Raw genomic sequence first — 15,167 nt, forward strand, 5'->3', positions numbered from 1 at the left:
TAATGGTATTTTTGCAAGCCTTTATTAAGACACCTAACGTTTTACAGGCAACTTAACAATTTGACAATAAATGAAAATGTTTACTTGCATGTAATCTGAAATTAGCCAAAGCAAGTCTTTTAATACAATACATAAAATACTGTGCCATGCATTACTGTAAATTAGCAACGGTACTACAGCCGATACTGTGTTGAATATGTTGGGTCGTTTTGCATATAAACTTTAAACTGCCCCCTCAATAAACAGTACAATATATTTAAGGTGGATACACCTTATTAACACCAATACAAAAAACTCGTCACTTAAATGTTGCGTCAAGTAAGGCCATGGAGGATTTAAAAGCCCAATTTAATTTTCACAGCAAACCTCCATAAATTAAACAGATGTTACTATTATTACAGTATTGTTATTACAGTATACCTGTGACTAGTCTTTAAATAATGTTAATGCAATTACAAATAGTAATTGTAATGTTTGTCCAGCTTATTTTTTATTATAATAACTTTATTAAAGGTTTGTTTTATAAAACGTTGCAGAAATTTTGCTTGTTTTCTTATGATTTACCATGGAGCCTTTACAATCGACAGGAAGTTCGAAACATTTATTTTCCAGTCAGGTCTTGGCACCCCCCTAATAACCTCTGAAAAACACTGTCCTAAGCTATTGCAAAATGTTGGGTATATCTCCCTGTAACCTGTTTGCCTTCACCTTTTGAAGTACTCCCCGCCATCTTTCCAGGTTTTGTTCTCTCGCACTGCTTTTTGCTACAGCACATGGGTAGACTAGATTAATCGATGAATGATTTTTTTTTTTTAATCGATCAACACCCACAGGCATGTTTAATCGATTCATCTTTAATCGATCAAAACCCTTAATTCATTTGTAACATATGGTATATAATTTTGCTAACTTTTAAAAAATGTTTTTCACTTAGATTCGACTGCTGACTTTGAGAATTCTTAGTCACTTTGAAGTTGAGCTTCCCAAGAAGCCAGAGGTATGTCTTTATTTTCTTTACAAATTGAAACCTTTTTATTGTATTTATTTACTTATTTGAATTTCCTTTAAAGCCAAACAATAGCAATGTTAGAAGAGTGTCTGTTTTCATTGAAAATAAAAAAGCTTGCATTTCTCTCTAGGATGATGAAAGCACAGAAATGCAGTCAGTATTCACAATTTCACTTCAAGCGGAGTTGGTCCCAGCAACTGTCCACGACTACAGAGAAAAGCTGCTACACCTGCGTAAACTGAGGCATGATCTGGTGCAGGCTGCTCTACCCAAGGGCTCCTTTCAAGAGGTAAGAGACAGGTTTAAAGAAGTCTGCATGTAACATTATACATACTCAGGAAGTCACTGTTTTGTATGTGCATATATATAAACAAATATGGCTATTTGTCTGTAAGCTGTTTATTTTTCTCCCAGGTCCCTCTAAGTTACCTGATTGGGATGCTATATATAAACTTCAGCCCTCTGTGGGACCCTGTGATTGAGCTTTTAGTGTGAGTATACTGCAGGAGCTGTGGAATAAGGTGCTAAATTAAATTTGTATGATTGTCTTTAAAAAAAAAAAAAAAAAAAAAAAGTTCTTGATCTATTGTCATTCTCCCATCATAATGGTATTACCTGTACAAAATATTCCCTGTGCTACTTTCTTATTCCCCTGCCTGTTGTCTTTTTGTCATTTAAAAGTGTGGACTTCTAAAATGTGCTTATTCCTTTCTTGTTTCAGGTCTCATGCAAAGGAAATGGACAACAAAGATTTCTGGAAAGTCTTCTATGAGCATTTAGATAAGGTTGCAATTTCAACAGGTAACCATAAATATAGAGTGCTACGTCAGGATTTTCATATGAATCTGGCGATGTATGGAGAAGCCTGTCTGTTCGTTTGTCACATTTAAAGTTTTGACATGTCATGTACACACAGTGATCTAGATGTGATGGAGGAAAATAAGTTATATTAAAGGGCTCGAAATTGATTTACGATAATATGTGACAAGAGAGTGAAGTAGATAGTGGGCTGCATACAGCATAATATTTTTTTTAATGGATGGCTATTGTACTAGTGACCTGCACAACCTATTATACAAAGAAGTTTTTTGTGACACGACTACTTGTTAGCTATGTATCTGTGTGACATACTAGGTACTGGTGTTTTAACAGAGAAAGAACTCCTGGATGAACATGAGGATGTGCAAACTTCAGTCCTTGATCAAGACCATGACAAAGTGCAGAGTGGAGATGTAGGTGTGCTGTACCTAGAGCAGCTGCAGTCAGCCACAGAGATCGATGAGAGGACTGACTTTACCAACTTCAGGTTTCTGCTGTGGAAGGCTATGGCCTTGTTCCCAGACAGAGTGGAGCCTCGCTCAAGAGAACTTTCACCTCTGCTGCTCAGGTTCATTAAGTAAGTTCAATTTTTCCTAAGTTCCCCTTTAGCAGTCTTTAGCGATATTAACCATCACAAAAAAACATAAAGTAAGCAAGTCCTGACTGCAGTTTGTGATACTTACCTTTTATACTAAATATAATCTGATCCCTGAGTGGCTTGTCCTATAAAGTCACAATGATCCACCCCATGTCCTAAATGGATAAAATAATTGGACATTCAAATTTGAATGTTAAAAAAACAAAAATAAAATCTTTCTCCCTCTTTGTCAGCAATGAATACTACCCAGCTGATCTTCTGGTAGCCCCAACACAAGATCTGAGGAAGAGGGACAAGACCCCTGAGGACCTGCCAGAGGATGTGACTATGGTGGAGGAAGAGGAAGATGCAGCCCTAGCTGAGGATGCAAAGCAAGCTGTAAAAAAGAGGCCAAGGAGGGCAGCCGCTAAGTAAGAGCCTGTTTGTTTTTCATATGAAGAAGCAAGAAGTACTGCTTCACAGTAACGGTGTTTATGATACAAAGGATTTCATGGCTTTGAATTAATGAGGCAGTTAATGTGCTGATATTGGTGTCAAAGGTTTACTGTGAAGGTGTTAATTAACTTCTCTGTTACTCTGTATCTCTGACCTGGAACTCAGTTACTTTCTCAACACATTCTTAAGAGTTGTTTCTTTTTCTTGAGTTACTTGAAGAATGACCTTTGTTCCCAAAAAATACATTAAGCATTCCCCACATAGTTTTAGTGTTGCCTTTTCGCAACAATACATGTCGATATGTAGTTCATTACTGTTGAAAGACCTGCATTGGAACAGGTTTACAAAGCTGCTTTTCATTGTCCTAACAGTTACATCTGTTCCTAGTTGCTTGATTATAGCCTTAGTGTCTTTTTTTTTTTAATCAAGATGTATTTTCCCAACCACTTCATAAATTTCATTTCCTAAATGGGCTTTGCTTTTGTAGGCAGCTGATTGCCCATCTGAAGGTTTTCTCTAAATTTTCCAACCCACGTTCACTTTATCTGGAACCAAAGCTGAAGGAGTTGTACACTCAGGTATTTAATTTGTTTTTATTATTATGTCTCGAAATGTATTTACCAAGGTTAGTCCCAAGATAAAAGCACTGTCCCTTGGATTCAATTTCAAAATGGCGCCACTAATCGTTATAGCAGCTTTTTAAAAAGTTATACAATTACAATAACGATGATAAAGGTGCGATTTTAATTTATCGCTTACACTACATAAAATGTCAAAAGCAATCACTTATCTTGATCACTGTAGTCATTTTGTTTTGTTATTTTTTAATTTTTAAAAGCTGCTTAGGGTATATGCACAAGGTTGTAGTGTAAATAAATGGACAAAGGTTCTGTATTTAACAAGTAACATCATAAGCTGTGATAGATTTGGCTTTATTTACAGGTATTCATTTATTCTTCACCGCTAGCTTTACACGTTTCCACAATCACCTGTAATGCAGATGTGTTTGTTTTTTCGAAACCACCTGGAAAGGTGGTTTCAGACAACACTTCAATGTATTGTGACTGAGTAGATCTGACCTATCCACGGCCGAGGTGGTGGTTGTAAAAGGGCTTTGCTATTATTCATCTTGTTTTTGTTTGTGTTTAGCTGCTGTGCCACCAGGACCAGGAAGTCCAGAAAATTGCCTTAGAGTGTCTCATGACTTATAAAGATCCACACCTGATGCCTTACAAGTAAGACTGATAATATACGGTCCGTCTCCTTTGACAATGAGTTCATGTTACTTTTTCTTGGACATGTATCCTGAATTGTTGATGACATCGCTATTAAAAATGTTTTAATTGAGACCTCAAAAACATGCATTTGGGTGAATATTGTGAGTGTTTAAAATGTAGCAACAATATTCAGCAAAATGGTGAGCAGTTTGATGTACAGCCCAAAGTTTTGCATCACCTAGAATTTTAGGATTGACATAATAAAAATTATATGAACATAATTGAGATCTTTTATTTAACATCATGTAATCAAAGCAACTACAAAATGATATTGCAAAAGTCTACCGGAAGCCATAAAAGTACAGTATTTCACGTTAGATTTTGAAATGTCAGATTTTTCAATTTTTGTCAGTTTTTTGTTACGTAAATGGAAAACTACTAAGCGGTATGTAATTCAATATGGTAATGTAACATTATTCAGCAGGTATACATTCAATTCATTCTACTTTATGAAGAAAAATGAGTTAATTGTATAGGGTGATGCTAAACTCTTGGCCATAGCTGTAGAGTCAGCATGATCAGAATTATAAGTGCTGTCTGTAGCATGAAAGTTGTGTTGATTGCAATGTGGAAGCTCACAAAACTGAAATGTTTAACTTTTAACATGTTGATTTTAAGAGTAGAATATTTACAGTAAAATGGAAAGATGATCGATGGAACATTTGTTAATAAGGATTTCACTGTAGGTTGGAAATAAGTAACATCATCAAAATGGCATCTATTTATTCGATGGTCACTTATCATTTGCTGTCTTCTCTTCTTTATTCTTCAGGGAAAACCTGCAGAGGCTGCTTGATGATAAACATTTTAAAGAAGAAATTGTTAATTTTAACATTTCTGAGGAGAACACAATTGTGAAGGCCCCCCACAGACCCAGTCTCATCCCTGTTCTTATGAGGTAACAGTAATACTTATTTGCCTATATATTAGTGCTCCCTATCTAGCAGGCTGCATCGCACAATGTTTTGTACTTTATTAAATGCACAACAGTAAACATGTGAAACACATCACCTTGGGTTCAGTCTGCTACACTGCTTCAGTGTAGAGATTGTTGGCCCTGTATCACAGAGACTGTGAATGACAACAGTATAGACTTGCAGCAACAGACATTATTGGTACGCATTTCAGATTCACAAAGCAATCATTTAAAAACCGATTAAATACACCTGGTTATTTGTAAATTAATAAGAGGATTGTGTTTTATTCATTTATTTTTTCTGTGTATAAGGATCCTTTATGGACGCATGAGGAGTAAAACCGGCAGTAAGACCCAGGGCAAATCAGGAGCAGGGACTCGCATGTCCATCGTCCTGCGATTCCTGGCTGGCTCTCTTCCGGAGGAGATCGGGATGTTCATTGACCTTCTTCTTGAACCTGTCAAACACTACAGTCACGGTGGGCAGTGCTCTTGATCTTCAAGCTGGTTTTGCATATTTATAAGAGTCACCCACTGTCCTTTTGAGTAGTTGGATCTTGCCTTACACTTACCTACTTTTTAATTGGGAGGAATGAGAAGTATGTGACATTAGTCAACTTAGGTTTTAGTTCTGGGAAAGCCCTTTAAGCTCTTTCACCTGTGACCTGATAATATCCCAATTTACAGAAATTTGAAAAGGAAGTAGTATGGCACTCAAAAAGGTGACTTTTTATATTAGTGCTATTCTCCAGAAAAGCTGAAAAGTAATCAACTACATATCTGGACCCTTTAGAAATCATTAAACGTTTAAAGTAACTTAAATCTGTTAAGGGCATTTTCACATTGTAATAACTTGAACAAGCAAACCAACTAAATAATATGTACATCAAGTAACATTAGGCTCTATGATTAGCTAACTGAAATAAGACAAGCATGTTGTGGGATTTATAACAATTCCGATTAGTGCTGAATTTAGCCCTCCTTTTGACCCCAGGGCTCTGTTTGGCTGCGGTACAACAAGCTATGGAGCAGACAGACCTGTCCAGAGTCCTCCCATTGGGTCGTCAGCACAGTCTCCTAAACAGCACTGAGGTTGTGATTAAGAAGCTAGGCCACCTTATGAGTCAGTACCTGCCTGAGGTTCTGCAGATTCTCCTCTGTGTCACAGCATCCGTCACTGTAGTTCTGGCGCAAAGGGATAAGGTAAGTAGTTTTACTGTATGCAGCATTTTACACTAGTTACTGAAACACACATCAGAAACACACATCTTCTCTTTTGAACTGTATTGAAATCAGTTTCAGTACGGCCCTGAACTAAAGTAAACTAGCCACAGTCTCTGAAGTAATTCGTCACCTAAGCATTAAGTGTTCATTAAAAACTAGGTGCACTGTAATTAAACCCCACAATCTCTCCCCTGTACACAAATCAGAAGAACGAAACAAAATCTGTAAGTTTGTCATGGTCTTGTACTGTTTTCATGCCTGTCATCTGTCAAGACATCATGTACTTGGTCCTAATTGAAAGGATCTTTGTTCTATTGCGTCAATGTGTAAGTAATTAACACAGTCCGTTTTTAAATGACCAGCAAGTTGGAAGAAACAAGTTAATTTTACACTTCATTGAATGTGTAGTTTTTAATGGAAAGAAGCAATAGTTTAACAATTACTGTTGTCTAAACCATTGCCAGAAATCATTTATGCACAATTGAACTGTACTTTATTTATATTCTCATACTTGCACTGCAAATAAGGCATGCAAAATGGGATTTTCATTTTAATAAGTACATAACATTACAGATGATACTGTACCACATTAATACAGAGGTTGAACTACAGTCATTTTGTATGTGTTCAATAGGCTGGTAGATTTAGTAACTTAATGTCTACAAGCTGTAATTACAAAGGGGGGAAATTGTATTGGTAATTGACATTATTTTTTTTTATTTTACTTTCAGATACAAACGGGATGTATCAGCCCTCTTAAAAACTTAAGGCGTCTTGGAATCCTTCGAATTCAAGAGTTCTTTGGTGGTTTCGAGTCTTATAACTTTACAGCTGAGGAGATAGATGCAGTGTTCCAAGCAGTGATATGGCCACAGGTAAACAGTTAGTATGGTAATGAATCTGGGTCTTCAAATGTTTTTGTACTATGGTCTGCAACAAGCAGAAAAGTATTCATAACATTGAAAAATGACAATACGTCTTACTTTATCAACCTCATTAGTCTAGAATATGTGAATGAAGAATTGTTAGTTGGTACCAATTGGTATTGGTTCAAAATATACTTGTTATTTAAATAGCTTTGTTGCAGATAGCTTAGAGTAATCGGTCATTTAGTGTGATTAAAAGAAAAATGACCACTTTTTACTCAAATCATGTATAATTATATAATCACCTGAGGTTGTTTCTGTGTGTTGTTTTTTTTACTGCTGGTGTAACAGGTAATCACATTTAGTGTGATTAAAAGAAAAATGACCACTTTTTACTCAAATCATGTATAATTATATAATCACCTGAGGTTGTTTCTGTGTGTTGTTTTTTTTACTGCTGGTGTAACAGGTGGTTTTTTTTGTTGTTTTTTTTTTAACTGTTTTTTTTTTAACAGGTTTTTTTTTTTTAACCCTTTCTCTTTACTGTATTTCTATGTATTTTATGATTCATTAAAAAAAAAAAAATGTTCCTTTTTCTAGGTCAGCCGTCTTCCCACTGAGAGTCCTTATGCTCCAACCCCAGTGCTGAAACTAATCCATGTCTGGAGTAAAAATGCTAGGTAAACTGGTTATCAATTCCAAGTTCTCTGGTAGCTCAAAAAAGTAGCATAAACACAGTAATGTTTTTGTTGTCTTGCCAAAAATAAGAAAATAAAATGCAATATGGACCTCATCTGTAATTTTGAGGTGACCACCATTCACAATATTAAGGGTGCAGTTTAACTACATTTCAGTTCTGTAAATGGAAAGACAGGCTACACTACCAATGGTTCTTTACTGTGCCGTACATAGTGACATTCTGTTACCTTAAGGTGCAACCATCTTCACTGTCTTGAGCCTTAAGAAGTTACATCTGTCTGTCTTTATCTGGGGTTTTACATGCTGAATCCCTAAAGAAGAGACAGGTAGCTAATAATAAAAGATGGCTGCTGTTATTGGGACTAAAGCTTTAATATTAGGAATGAAGCAATAGTATATTTCCACGATACAGTAATTGTGAACCTTCTCTTCCGTCATACAACAGTTGTAACAGTAGCAGCATTTTAAATAATCTAACTGAATGAAAGACGTACATGCTAAAGTATGCAGTGAAAGTGCATTGACAGTCTGTCTTTGTTTTTATTCCAGGTTTTTTCCTTTACTGGCCAAGCAGAAGCCTGCTGAGCCAGCCTGTGACATCCTCTTCAATGTGTTTGCATTGCTGTCAGCCAAGAATGTCTCTCCGTCTACTGTCACTGTTGTGATGGACATAGCTGAAAACCTCCTCACCTTACCTGATTTCAAAGCCACAGAAACCCTCACTGCCCTCACTGTGAACGGCTGTGTAATTCCAGAGTCTGCAGAAGGCACAGATATTTCTGAAGGTACAGTACTGCCAAATACCTGTGTAGACAAAAAATAAACAAAGTTATACTAAGTAACATCAGCCCTGTGACACCTAGTAGTTGCTTTCAGGTTGTGTGTCATTCTTGTTGCTAGTGCTTTTGTTTCAATGTCACAGACTTACACATGGTACTTTGAACTTGTCTTTTCTCTCCCGGCTTTGCAGAGTCCCTCAGTATGGGCTCCAGGCTACTCCTCCCTCATGTCCCAGCAGTGCTGCTGTATCTCAGTGGGATGGTGGGGAATGCAGAGAGGATGAAGAAGAAGAAATACAGAGCCCAAGTCAGCAAGGAGCTCAACATCCTTTCAAAGTATGACTCCTTGTGCTTGTTTTGTAGACATTATACAGGTAGCTCCAGATTAGTCCAACAGAGACACCATGTTTTCTGTTCAATGATGTCCTCATTGTACCATGTCTGGGAGAGACTGAGACAAAGATGATCGCTTGTTTGTTTCCAATGTCAGACTGTAATGGGTGTAATGCCAAGTGTAATTTCTTATTATCAAGTGTGTGTATGTGTATTTGTATATATCATGGGCTGCTTAGGAGAGCTTATTGCACAAAACATATGACCGTGACTAATGCTACCTGGTAACTGTTTTAGCACATTGTAGTATTTGAATGTGTTTACTAGAATTTGTTTGTTTTCTTTCTTTATAGGATAAGCAAGTTTGTCCACGATAAAGACCAGAGTTCTATGCTTATTGGTCTTCTGCTTCCTTATCTCCACAAACCCAATATTGCACAGGTATGTTTTCTTGTAAGACTTCTGGCAAGCAGTGCAAAACGCATTGTCTTATTCATATTGAGCAATCAACGAGCACTAGCGGAAATGTTTGGAGTGCAATGTTTACCATTATATGGAAACAGAAACAGGTTCAAACTTAGAAGCTGTGTGGCATAGGAGTATTTGTGGTATGCTGTAAGGTTACAGAATTTTAAACACATCTCAACTTTTACTTAGTAAGTGGGTGGGTCACATGCTTGTTTGTGGACATTTTAATAAAATGAAAAAAACATAATCCCCTTTTTTTATATCCAAGTGAAGCATTCTGTATTGTAAATACCATGCCACACATCTGATTCCTATATACTTACACTGTTTTATAATCCTGTACTTTTGATAAAGCCTTACTGTATCTCTTTTAGGATGCAGAGATTGATATCTTGGAGACTGCACAGAACTTGCTGAAGCACTGCACAAACCCCACGTCTTTCCTCAAACCTGTAGCCAGACTCTTCTCTGTCATCCAGAACAAAGTCTCCCGGCAGACTCTCTGCACAGTGTTTAAGGTACGTGTACCAGAGCCCTACCAGTACGGAAACGTGGAAGAGAATACCTATGTGAAGTGAGCTGTATAAATGTATGTTCCTTGCCTTCCCTTAGTGCAGTTTTAAAAGTGAATTTGGTTTTCACATCTGTCATGTACTGTTAGTAATTTTGATTTTTATTCTCGAAAAAAAAATCAGTTTAAATAAGTCTTTAGTAGAAAAGAGCAACAGGAATATAGGAAGCTTTACATTTATAATGCATACGGCCCAAAGAAAAGTGCATTACCTCTTTTAAAACCCAGTAAGAATATAAACATAAATGCTGTTTACGCAGAAAAACACATCTTGCACATCTTCCAGATAAATACAAAAATCCTTTCCTGCCAATACTGATCCCAGTATCCATGACTGAAGTTAATCTCTACTGTGCTATCACTGCTTCTGGGGTTAATCCCAGGCAGGTGAGAAGAAAAGCTTCACTTGTAATTGTATTTACTGTACCTGTAAACACGGACATGTGTCACAGCTGTGATGCAAAGCACATAGTTTCTGTAGTGATCTGAAATAAGGTCACTGAGATATAATAGATAGACAAGGGATTGCTTTTTCATTCATATTTGGACCTTTCAACCGCTGGCAAGGGATTTAAAAAGATCAACATGGCACCGAGCAATTGTGAAATGTTTCTGTTCTCAAGGTGATAGGAGATTCCTAGGACAGGTTTCTGTGTTTAATATTTACACCGATGGCAGTTTATTTACATTGCTGGTGTACAATAATTTTCCATTTGTAGCATTGTTTATCAGATTCATTTAACCAAATGGAGCTTGATGGGCCTATTTTGAAGTGAAGCAGGTAGAACGACTGTAATTTTGCATTTAATGACTATCCTTTAGCATAAGTGTACATATTAATCTTCACTGGTCTATCCACACATTTTATCAAAGAACCACCTTGACTTATTTACATCCTTATCCTTATTTACAGGTCATTTTTTAATAACGCAGTCCTTGGCTGACATTGTTCATATACAACAGGGATTGTTGGCTTTTATTTAATCGTTCATCTTTCATGTTAGAGCGAGAAATCTGTACACTAATTTTCGGCAATAAAATACATTTTAGAAAAAGTAAAATCAGGAATATGACATGAAATTGAAGCCCATACAAATTGAATTGTATGTTGACTTATCTTTTATTAAATGTATTTACAGACTTTTTCTGATTTGGACAGTGGATTCAAATACATTACTGATGTTGTAACTAAGGTATGAGTCCTGTTTTTTTTCATATAGTTGTTTTCAATTTGAGGATATTTAAATATTCCTGTTAACTGACAGGTGCATTCATAATTATTTACGTTATTTTCTTTATTTCTTTTAGCTGAATGCATATGACCAAAGGCACCTGGATGAAGTTCATTTTGATGTTCGCTTAACAGCTTTCCAGTCAGTTACTAGTTATATCAAAGAGATGAAAATTCTGGACATGAATTACCTCATTACAATAATGCAGAACTGTTTCCATTCTATAGAGGTGAGTACAAACTTTAAAAATCATAATATTCCTATTCATGAGCACAAACAATAGTAACTGACACTATTTTGGCTTTCATACCTGAGACCTGGTAGGAATATGGCCAGGGGATTGAGTGAATTAAGTTTGGTTGGTCTCGGTTCACAAAAAAAAAACTAAACAAAAACACAACCATAACTGGAACTGAAACAGAACCAGCACAAAACTAAAATTAAAACCCAGCTGCATGTAAGATTAGGTGCATAATGTCTGTCACATTGTACTACTGAGGCCACTGCACAGCTCTGTATATACTTCATTCCATAATGGCACTAATTTAAATATGTATTACAGTATACTGCTGTTAAAAGATTTATGTTTTTTACTATAATACGTTCCATTAAATAGTACGCTTAAAGAAAAGCAAAAACTGCCATGTTTATTTGTATCCTGTTTTTTGTAGTTGGGTGATATGTCCCTCAGCGACAATGCCACCTTGTGCCTGATGGCTATAGTCAATCAGCTTGCTGTAGTTGACCATACTGAAGAGGAGTACAGAGAAATAATACACAGGACACTGCTGGAATCACTGAGGAATGGGCTACGGAGTAAGACTGAGGTAAGAGAAAAAAAATACTCCACAGAGCTAAAAAGTATTTGACAAACCTTTCATGCCTTCATCAGTGTTAAAAGTATGTTTCACAGTGTCCACCGTTTACAGCAATGTGTAGTTCGATGCACAGCAAACCCTCCATGATGATCGCATTGTTCTGCTTCGCCCCTGTAAACACAGACAAGACTATTTACAAGTGCAGACAGCGTGGATTGAGGATTTTAAGTCTGTCTACTATATATTCTGAAAGCTTACATTCTCAAAGGCCTGTGATTTACAAAATGTAAACACATTAAAAAATGAAAGTATGCCTGGACGTCGCCGGTTCGAGTCCAGGCTATTCCACAGCCGACCGTGGACGGGAGCTTCCAGGGGGCAGCGCTCAATAGGCCGAGCGTCGCCCGGGGGGAGGGAGGGTTAGGTCGGCCGGGGTGTCCTCGGCTCACCGCGCACCAGCGACCCCTGTAGTCTGGCCGGGCGTCTGCGGGCTTGCCTGTAAGCTGCCCAGAGCTGCGTTGTCCTCCGACGCTGTAGCTCTGAGGCGGCTGCACGGTGAGTTCGCAGTGTGTAAAGAAGCGGGCGGCTGACGGCACACGCTTCGGGGGACAGCATGTGTTCATCTTCGCCCCTCCCGAGTCAGCGCAGGGGTGGTAGCGGTGAGCTGAGCATAATAAAATAATTGGGCATTTCAAATTGGGAAGAAGATAATAAAAAACTAATTGGCAACGACTAAATTAAAAAAAAAAAAAAATGAAATTATACATTGGCATTTGTTATGATATGCTGAACTGTATGATGTGTTTTTTTTTTTTTTTAAATGCTATTCTTTTAATTGTTTACATTCTACTGTCCTTTCCCCAGAGTGTTCAACAGGAATACACAACAATACTTTCCTGCTTGGTTCGAACGTTCCCATCCAACCCTGAGTTCAAGGACTTGGTTCAGCTGACTGATTACAATGATCTTGAATCAGACTTCTTCGAACACATGAAGCACATACAGGTGACTTCGTCTGTCTACACACATACAACCTCATCGATTCATTCATTGCATGGATATTACCTGTCTAAATACACGTCTAAACTAAACCTTACAACTCAGATGAATGTACAGTAACAGTACAATCATACTAGTTGTCAGTTGGACAGTTAATGCTCACAATGTCATGCTACTGTGACATAGTTTAATGAGGTGGTTAAAACATGCCTTTGTCCCAGAGTTTACCCTGCTTTTATATGTGAAAATATGATTGGATCACTAGTTAAATTATATGAAATAAGTTAACTATGAAAATGTATAATTTTCAGTCTTTGTAATTGTGTGTTATAACCTTACATTTTCAACATATCCTGTATCCTTATTTGAAATTGTTTCCACTGAATCCAAATTCAGATGTTTTGTTTTATTTTATTCTTTGGAATGCTTTACAATATATGTTTTTTATTATATCTACTATTTTTTAGATCCACAGACGAGCCCGTGCCTTAAGAAAATTCGCTAAACAGCTTACGGAAGGAACAGTGCTTTTGTCTTCGAAATCTCTCCAGAACTACATTATGCCATATGCTATGACTGCACTCTTTGATGAAAAAATGTTCAAGGTAAACCATTTTCTCCCCTGTATTTTAACAAGCACTTCTTCTCTTGGGTTAAATCATTTCAAGCTGAAAATCAATGGCCTCACTGTGTACAGAAGGATATTGGAAGCATCTTTTTTTTAATATGAATGTTTTGGGGTATTATTTTCATATATTATGCAGATCTCAACTGCCAAAAATCATGTATTGCATTTTGCAATTAACCTGCTGAATTTTCTGAGATTCAACATGCCATTTTTAGTATAAAATGTTTACAGAAGGAAGTGATTTAATGTTAGCTACCTGCTGCGCCTAGAAACTATTAAATAAAAGTACTGGATGTTTAAATGTGCTCAGTCTTTCAGTATTCCCTTTTCTCTTTTAGTATGAGAATATGACTTCAGCATCAGTGGAAGTGGTCGGGGCTGTTTGCAAACAACTCTCGTGGTCAAAATACATGTACTACTTGAAACACTTTGTACATGTGCTGCAGACTGGACAAATTGATCAGAAACTTGCTGTCAGGTATGTGATGTTAACATTTTAAAACTAGTACATCTGGTGTAAAGCCACTTGAGGTGGAGTTAGTTGGCAGAGTTAAAGTGCATGGAATTAGATTTATATATATATATATATATATATATATATATATATATATATATATATATATATATATATATATTATGAATTCAGAAAAAGCTGAAACTTAATATGTGAAGAAATGTCATAAGCAATTAAAACTCTACCTTTCTCTTCCTTGTAGTTTACTGGTAACTGTGTTGGACGCTTTCCATTTCGACAATGAAACTCTGGGGAAGGAACTTGCAGCTGCAAAAATCAAGGAGAGTGAAAGTAAGTCAGAATGGTGCAGTGTTGTATTTGTGTGTTCGTACGCCTTTGCAGAGAAAGCACCTGGCAGCACTGCAATGACAGTTGAATCTAGCTGCAATGAGTCTGTCTGCAGAATTCAGAATAGTGGCATCATCTATGTATCCCTCTTCTCAAACTGAACTGAAGCCGACATGATTTGTATTGCCCTACTTCAAGACTGAACATTCTATTATTTTTCTGTACCGCAGGTGCCATGGATGTTGATCGGGAGGAGGAAAATGAAGCAATGGAGTCAGGCGACAGCGATGTGGAGGAGGTCATGGAGATTGTAACAGAAGATGCTGAGAAGCCGGATGAGGGAACAGCCTCTCAGGGGGCTAAAGAAACCAATGAAGAGGCTGTTTCTGCAGAGAAAGTTAAGAAGCCCTTTTCAGCACGCCCCAAAACCAAGGATGAACTGGAAGCCCTTATCCACCAAATTCACAAAACTCTCACAGGAAGCGTCCTACCAAAGCTGCAGAAGTGCCTCACGGCAAAGGTCAGTGTTCACAAATCATTGGATTTACAGTGTTTTTTTTTTGTTTTGTTTTTTTCCTTTCTGTGGTGCTATGTATAAATTATTTATTGCACAGTAATCTGTTGCATGTCCACCCATCACATATCCGCCCTAACCGTTTATCTGCCACGATCAAGCTCTTCAGCAAAGTTAGTT

At 37.1% G+C, this 15,167-nt stretch overlaps 1 protein-coding gene across 1 annotated transcript in view; it reads left to right on the forward strand.

The window, feature by feature from the left end:
• utp20 (UTP20 small subunit processome component) overlaps positions 1-15,167 on the forward strand; it is a 35,355-nt gene that overhangs the window by 8,745 nt on the left and 11,443 nt on the right. The window contains exons 17-41 of the mRNA XM_058986204.1: positions 935-997; positions 1,140-1,298; positions 1,424-1,500; positions 1,731-1,810; positions 2,162-2,405; positions 2,660-2,836; positions 3,349-3,439; positions 4,011-4,096; positions 4,911-5,036; positions 5,367-5,533; positions 6,049-6,257; positions 7,010-7,153; positions 7,745-7,824; positions 8,393-8,628; positions 8,814-8,958; positions 9,309-9,396; positions 9,798-9,941; positions 11,134-11,187; positions 11,303-11,455; positions 11,898-12,053; positions 12,909-13,049; positions 13,511-13,648; positions 14,010-14,149; positions 14,388-14,476; positions 14,704-14,993. Coding sequence (XP_058842187.1) covers positions 935-997; positions 1,140-1,298; positions 1,424-1,500; positions 1,731-1,810; positions 2,162-2,405; positions 2,660-2,836; positions 3,349-3,439; positions 4,011-4,096; positions 4,911-5,036; positions 5,367-5,533; positions 6,049-6,257; positions 7,010-7,153; positions 7,745-7,824; positions 8,393-8,628; positions 8,814-8,958; positions 9,309-9,396; positions 9,798-9,941; positions 11,134-11,187; positions 11,303-11,455; positions 11,898-12,053; positions 12,909-13,049; positions 13,511-13,648; positions 14,010-14,149; positions 14,388-14,476; positions 14,704-14,993 — 3,477 coding nt within the window. The remainder of the gene's footprint in view (positions 1-934; positions 998-1,139; positions 1,299-1,423; positions 1,501-1,730; positions 1,811-2,161; positions 2,406-2,659; positions 2,837-3,348; positions 3,440-4,010; positions 4,097-4,910; positions 5,037-5,366; positions 5,534-6,048; positions 6,258-7,009; positions 7,154-7,744; positions 7,825-8,392; positions 8,629-8,813; positions 8,959-9,308; positions 9,397-9,797; positions 9,942-11,133; positions 11,188-11,302; positions 11,456-11,897; positions 12,054-12,908; positions 13,050-13,510; positions 13,649-14,009; positions 14,150-14,387; positions 14,477-14,703; positions 14,994-15,167) is intronic.

This window comes from Acipenser ruthenus, chromosome 14 (genome assembly GCF_902713425.1).
Source record: "Acipenser ruthenus chromosome 14, fAciRut3.2 maternal haplotype, whole genome shotgun sequence".
Classification (NCBI taxonomy): Eukaryota; Metazoa; Chordata; class Actinopteri; order Acipenseriformes; family Acipenseridae; genus Acipenser; species Acipenser ruthenus.